Genomic DNA, 6,818 nt, shown 5'->3' with positions numbered 1-6,818 from the left:
GGAAGTAGTCCACAAGAGTGTTTCTAAGGTTTTAAAATCACTAATTCTAATTGCTCTTTTTTTTTTTTTTTTTTTTTGGTAGAGTGGCAACATCTTGAACATTGGAAAAGAAAAATAAGCATGTCTTGGTTTTTAAAATATTTGATAATTACAGAGGTGGTTAAGAAAAAATCCCTATTAACTATTACATATTAACACACAAGTAATTTGTTTTTTAACATTTCCCATAAAGGAAGGACAGTATAGAATCTCAATGTGATTGGTGTAAGTTAAATTAGTTTTATTTATTTGCTGAAGGTCAGTTACCTAGCTTTATAAAATGAACTTATTTGGTCCTGGACACCATATTCATATTGTTTTTGTCATAACACAGAAATAAAATATCATTAAGGCATTCCTATGAACACACTTTCCCAAAGCTGTTAGGAGCTGTATGGATCTTGAGCTCTCAGAATTTATTTCATTTCCTTATATTTGAAATTACTAATTTTAGCCATTAGAACATAGGAAATTATAAATAGATTTTTCTTTCATGTAAATCATCCTCGTCTTCTCATCCATTCACTCAGCTGAAAAAAGAAATATAAAAATGAGGCCAAATGAATATATTATTGAATTATAAATTTATTTTACTTCCAGATCTTGCAGTGAAGGTCAGGTGATAAGATTTTTACAAACCTTGGTAATATTTTAGATTTAGACACAGAAATTAACATGTATATTTTTCTGTAATTGTAAAATGGAGCCAGAAGCAGGGCTCATGTATATAGAGCTATATTTATTTGCATGTATCCTTCAAAGTAAAATCTTAAACAGATTTAACATATGTATTTCTTGTGCGGCTGATAAAACACATTGGCCATACCTGCCTAACAGGTGGATTTGAAAACTGAATTTACTTTTACATGCATCATAAATATTTCAGTGCAACCAGGTGGTACTTGATTTTCCAATAATGTATGATGTTTTGGCATATATATATATATATATATATGAATCTGACAGTACCCTGTAGTACCCAACCATACTTTCTTGATTTACTTTCCATTAATATAAGGTTGTCACCAGATTCCACAACTCCCTTAAATTAGGAATGGAATTCACATGTTTTAAGTCAAAACCTTGGTGTTCAATCTCAACTTTTCCTTTTAACATTAGAACAGTGAAATACCAGTTATTCCAATGCTGTAATGAATCAAGCAACACTGGAAATTAAATCCCCAAACAGTACACCTTTAATTTGTTCAGCAGATATTAAGACATTTCACGAGCCATCATTATGTATTTTCAACAGTTTCACTCAGTCTACTCTTTCAGCAACCCTTTGGGAAATATCCTGAGATCATTTACTGGGTAAGGGCATGGATCTTCTAAAAAAACATGAGTAATATTTCATAGTTTGACCCTGGAGACACTCTAGTAAAGGAAACAAACTTTAACAAAGAAATAAATAGGTTAAGGACTGAAGTAACCTGGGAGATGGCACTGTGCCACAGCTTCGCATAAAAGCTGTAGTTCTTCACTTCCTTCCCAAGGGCCACGAGTTACTTTGTTATTTAAAGTCTCCGAATTAAGACTGCTACTGAAGAACAACCCAGAAGTACAAAATATCACGATATCTTTTCAAGTAGCAATTTACAGGGGGCTCTCTGAATCCTACCGTATAGAGATGAAACAAATCTTTACAGTTAACAGCCTATCTACAATCGCTGTCGCTACAACCCGGACTTAGTCTGTGCGAGGAGGGAACACCGCAGGAATCTCGCCGTAACAACAGCAAATGAGCGCCCCTTTCGGAGAGCTGTTCAGCATCACCTCGACCTGGGCACTTTAGAATAAGCTGGCAAAATTGAGGTGACTTCCGGGTCCTCTCTCCCCCATCGCTATCTAATGGGGCTGGACAAGAGGCTCCAAGGCTTCCAGTAGGTAGCTTTTTGCTCGCGACCTGCCCCGCTCCGCAAGCCTGTAAAGAAAGCGTTTGGTCGCCTACTGAGCCCGTGTCGATCTTCGTCCTCATCACTGTCTGGTTCTCCATCTCCAGATTTTCCCTCAGGGCCCGGCGCCCGACGTGGGGACTTACAGGGGAGGTCCTTCAAGGTCAGTGGGGCGATCGTTCTCACCTGCCTACCACCTGAAGGCTAGTTGCCGCCGCCTCCCACTCCGCCCCAGCACCTTCTGTGCGAAGATTCACAGCACTTGGGTTTGTTCATGGACTTGTTCACATGCCGCTTTTCACCAGAAAACCCTAAAAAGCAAACCTGGGAGTTCCACACTCGGCGGCTACTGGAAATCCATGTGCCCCACCTCTATTCATTTTGCTTCATGGTGAGTGCCGAGGGCGATATCCGGGGGCGTGGGGGGTGAGGAGAAAAAATTATTCCCAGTCAGCTCCTCCTTCGCTGCCGGGAATCTAGGCGCCCAGGAAGACTTCCGCTGCTCCACGTTTCCAGCCCTCTTTGAACTAAGTTGGGGTGGCGAACTGGAGAGAAAAAAAGTCGTTGTGGGCGGCTGTGTATGCGCGCCCTCAGTCTCCCGCGGCCGCGCGCAGGTACCGGGCGACGTCGCGGTGGCCCCGCTCCTCAGCCAGGTCCACGGGCAGGCGGCCCCAGGCATCGCGCACATCCAGCCGTCCCCCGGCTCGGTGCAGGGCCACCAGCGTGTCCAGGAAGCCCTCCCGGGCGGCGTCGTGCACCGGTCGGGTGAGGGTGGCGGGGTCCGCGCAGTTGGGGTCCGCGCCGTGGAGCAGCAGCAGCTCGGCCACGCGGGCGCTGCCCATCATCATCACCTGCCAGAGACAGCAGAGTGGTCAGGACGCGGGTGAGGGCAAGTAGAGTCTTTTCCAAAAAATACGTATTCATCCAGGCCCTTACAAGCTTCGGAAGTCTAGTTAAGCTTAATTTGCTGACGCAAATCCCGCCCCCCACCCCGGCTCCTCTCCCCCACAGCAGCCCCAGTTTATACTTTTACTCAGACCTAATTAGTTCAGTTTTATTCTCCGAACGTGGGAAGACGAGGAAGAGCTGATAACAAAGTGCTTATCGCTGTTGTGGGAAAATTTTTTAAAAATTACCATAGAAACGGGAATCTATGTTGTTAAATGATGTATGGGTAGAGTTAAGTTTAAAGACTTAAAGTCTTAAATTTATTTCCCTTGCTCTCCCCTCTCCCCCAGCTATAATCCCCATCTAAAAAATTTACTAGGCAGTCAGCTGATACATTTATTTTAGGCGTTAGAGTCCTAAAGGAGAGAAAATAAGAAACTACGTTTAAAACAAGGTTTACTTTGTTTATTTCTTGTAGTAAATCCCTTGTGGGAAGGCTTTTGCTTTTCACTGTTACATGTCTCTGCTCATAAAGGGCGTATATCTGGTCTCATAATTTGAGCCACAATGGGAGATAGAGGGGGGAAAGTAAAGTCGTGCATAGTTTTATAAGACGATGAAAACAAACTATTTGTTCTCAATCAATGATTCACCACTTTTAATATTTAACATTATAGATAAGGGCTAAAGTTTAGAGGATAATATATTTGATGTAACATAAAATAGACACTATATTTGCATTGTACAGGATTTTATAATGTGCTAGGATTTTATATTGTTAAATAGTAAACATTTTGCTGTTTAAAAAGGAGCTTGGATTTTAGCAGTCAAATCAGAGCAATGCATAACTTAGAAAAACGATGTTTTGAAGCAGTAATCCTACAGTATCCATTTGTGTACATGTACATTATGCCAGCATTTACTTTATTTTAACAATTTTTGATAAATATTCAAAATGAAATTATATGTTCTTGTGAATTTATGCTTTAAAATGTACCATGGAATCAAAATATAGTATGCTAATTTTTTTCATTGTTCCATGGTTATTGAAAACATCCATCTCCTCCCTTAAAAGCCATGATATATTTTCTATTAGTGATGTAAAGGGCATTTCATATATAGAGGAGAAAAAGTGGCTCTTAATATCTCAGAATATGGTGAATTAAAATGACAAATAAAAGCCCCCTTTTACAGTTACTAATATAATTGAAGTCTTTAAGGACTACTTTAAAATATTTTTGCTGCTTTAAATAATCCCTCATTTCTTCCAACATTTTCTATTAATTCAAAATGAATTAATACATATTTAAAAATTGCACGATTAACAAGATTTCTTACTAATGACTTGGTTCTGGAAGATGATTGTAGGCGAATACTAATTTTTAGTATTTAATACTGCTGACTGCATGATAACAGTAAAACACAAAATACTACCTTAGATTTTAAAGAGATTAAAAAAATATCAGCACTGATTAAAGTGGGATTAATAGTTAAACATATCGAATAAATGAATTTTAACAATGAAGAGGCTAATTATAAAGACCCTTTGCCATTTAACAAAGCTGAAGGAATGTTTATGTAATCCAAGCATTCAGTATGATAAAAATCTATAGAAGCATATTTTTTCTTATGTAACACTCAAGAAACACTGCTAACGTAAAATAAAAGGAATTAAGTACTGTGGTTGAGGAATCCTGACTTATTACTTTGTATTCAGATCGCCTGCATGAGGAAAGAATACAGTATTTCATATCGCAGCTTAAAAATTCAGGATGATTTTTTTTCATGTGCTGTGATGTAGGATTCCTTAAATCCAATCCAAATTGCGTAACTTGTAATTTAATTATCTCTATCGTTGAAAGTTGATCGCTGTTTGTTGAAAGACAAACAGATAAGACAAAGTAGTTCTCTCCAAATAGCCTCTCATTTTTCCCTTTCCTGCCCAGTTGAACCTATCCCATGCATCTCTTATGAGATGGGAGAGGGAATACTGGCCTTCCCCCCCTATTAAAAAGAAAAGCAAACTGAAGTAGTGGGGTTTCCAGTCCCTTTCTTTAGAATTTTTGATGAGTGAAAACCTGCTGCTCCATACTCCAGCAAAGAGAGACACAGGTCTGTTCGTGGAGATCTCAGGTCCAGCCGCGTCCGAGGAGGCGGCGGCCCCGTGTTTGTGCGCCCCCTGCCGGCGAGGCCCGGGGCCCCCAGCTACCTGGATCGGGCGTCTCCCAAAGCGGTTGAGTCTGTTGGGATCCACACCGGCTTCGAGGAGCTGCCGCACGGCCTCCACTTGGCCCCGCGCCGCGGCGTTGCCCAGGTCCGCATCACCGCCACCACCACTGAGCATGCCCTTGTCCTCTTCGCTCACTTCGCAGCCCCCAAGCGCAAACTATCCAGGATAATCCACCGCTAGCCGTGAACTTCGCAACGCCCTACCCTCCCTTCCCACCTCGCCCTGGAGGGCTCTCCCCAGTCGGGAAGAGCTCAGCTCAACTTCAGCCTCTCTTTGCCGTCTTTCTGCGGCTAGAGGGGTCAGTTCAATGGCCGAACGGCCCGTAGTTAAAGCCGGGCTTTTCCCGGATGGCTCCCAGGAAAATGCGCCTGGCGCAGCAGCAACCTTGCGCGAACCCGCTCTCGTTGCACAGTGCGGGCGCGTCACAGAGTCCTCACCGCGGAGCTTCCCTCCGGCGGAGCGGAGAACCAGCCGGGACTGAACCCGTTCCCAGCTGGGCTGTCGAGAGGCACTCTCCAACCTCCTTAGGCTCCGCCCGCTGCGGGTCCGGGCACGTCCCACTGTGTCGGAGCGGAGGCCTGGCCCGCGGCTGACGTTACAGCCCAAGAGGGTAGGGGCGGGGGAGAGCAGTCCAGAAAGTGCCCGGCCGCATGCGCCGGACAACGCCGAGTGGAGCCCGCTGTGCTACTGCCTGTAGGGTATCCAGCAATTCTAGGTTAAGTTTTTTGGAGCAATTGAAGCAGTGTACTCAGCTCCTGATCTCCTTCCAGCAGGCGCAGCAGAGGATTTCTAGTTCTTCAGTCCCGGCCCAGCCGCTCTCGGTTGGAGACTTTAGTCACTCTCTGTGTAATCAAAAGGCCGGGCATTTGAAATAACCTTGTCTCAAGATGTCTTAAAGAGACAGCTCTGCCCCTCTCGGACAGGTTAAATTCATCCCCAGGCTGTACTTGAATTACGCTTGCTTCACATCTTCCATCAAATTTAGCAATTGGGAAAGGGGTGTCTATTTGACTCAGCCCAAAATGGGTCTGACTGAAAAATCCCGCGAATCATATTTTGAATGTGCTTTTTATTCATCTTTAAATTATGGATGCAGTATTAAAAAATAAAAACAACTCACAAAAACAAACAAAAAACTTAGCCAACTACCTGCCCCCCGCCCCCCGCCCCCGCCACACTCACATACACCTAGTTTGAGAGTTGCAGAGCTTGGTACATCGGACACTTAAAAAATATAAATATACATTTTAAGAACTTGAGATCTCAGTTTCACGATATTTGAACTGTCTATTTTTGTTTGCACTCTTACCTATTTAAACCCACCTCAGCAAGTATTTGATTTCCATTTATCATGGGCAATAAAGGAAATTATGCAGTAATAATGAAACATAATAAAACAGGGGTGTGGTGCTGGGCCTGTCATTAAACAGGCTGAACCTGTCATTAAACCCGCTTCTGAAGATTTAAAGGCCAAGTGCTTTGCTTTTATTCCTAATCTTCGTGAGTTTGTATTAACAGATGCATTGCTTTAAAGGTTAAAAAAAATTACAGCTGATGCACTATTGAAATAAGAGAACCACAAGTTATTGTATTTGTATTTCCTCACAGAAAACTTTGGTGAGGAGCTACATTATAATACCCCTAACATTTAACAGCTCTTATCTTGAACATCCTTTTTGGTTTAGACTGCTGAGAAACACAAAGGGAGGACAATTGAAGTAAGAGACTCCACATGTTTCTTCTATAGTGTATCTTATTTTGGACTC

General features: G+C 42.6%; 1 protein-coding gene across 1 annotated transcript; it reads right to left on the bottom strand.

Moving 5' to 3' along the window:
- Nucleotides 1–606: 606 nt before the first annotated feature.
- On the bottom strand, nucleotides 607–5,859 carry CDKN2B (cyclin dependent kinase inhibitor 2B). Its single transcript, XM_061425144.1, has 2 exons — nucleotides 5,032–5,859; nucleotides 607–2,785 (listed from the first exon to the last, which is right to left on the bottom strand). The coding sequence occupies exons 1-2, from the start codon at nucleotides 5,164–5,166 to the stop codon at nucleotides 2,525–2,527; spliced, it is 396 nt and encodes a 131-aa protein (XP_061281128.1). The 5' UTR covers nucleotides 5,167–5,859; the 3' UTR covers nucleotides 607–2,524.
- Between the last annotated feature and the right edge of the window lie 959 nt (nucleotides 5,860–6,818).

Source organism: Bos javanicus, chromosome 8 (genome assembly GCF_032452875.1).
Source record: "Bos javanicus breed banteng chromosome 8, ARS-OSU_banteng_1.0, whole genome shotgun sequence".
In the NCBI taxonomy this organism is placed as follows: Eukaryota; Metazoa; Chordata; class Mammalia; order Artiodactyla; family Bovidae; genus Bos; species Bos javanicus.
Note: the sequence above shows the minus strand (reverse complement) of the source record. Positions and strands in the feature narration are given on the sequence as shown.

Bases quoted from the DNA above. Each gene is read 5' to 3' on its own strand.
- CDKN2B (XM_061425144.1), bottom strand. From the start codon at position 5,166: ATGCTCAGTGGTGGTGGCGGTGATGCGGACCTGGGCAACGCCGCGGCG. The intron at 2,786-5,031 runs GTAGCTGGGGGC...TGTCTCTGGCAG, and splicing joins TTGGGAGACGCCCGATCCAG to GTGATGATGATGGGCAGCGC.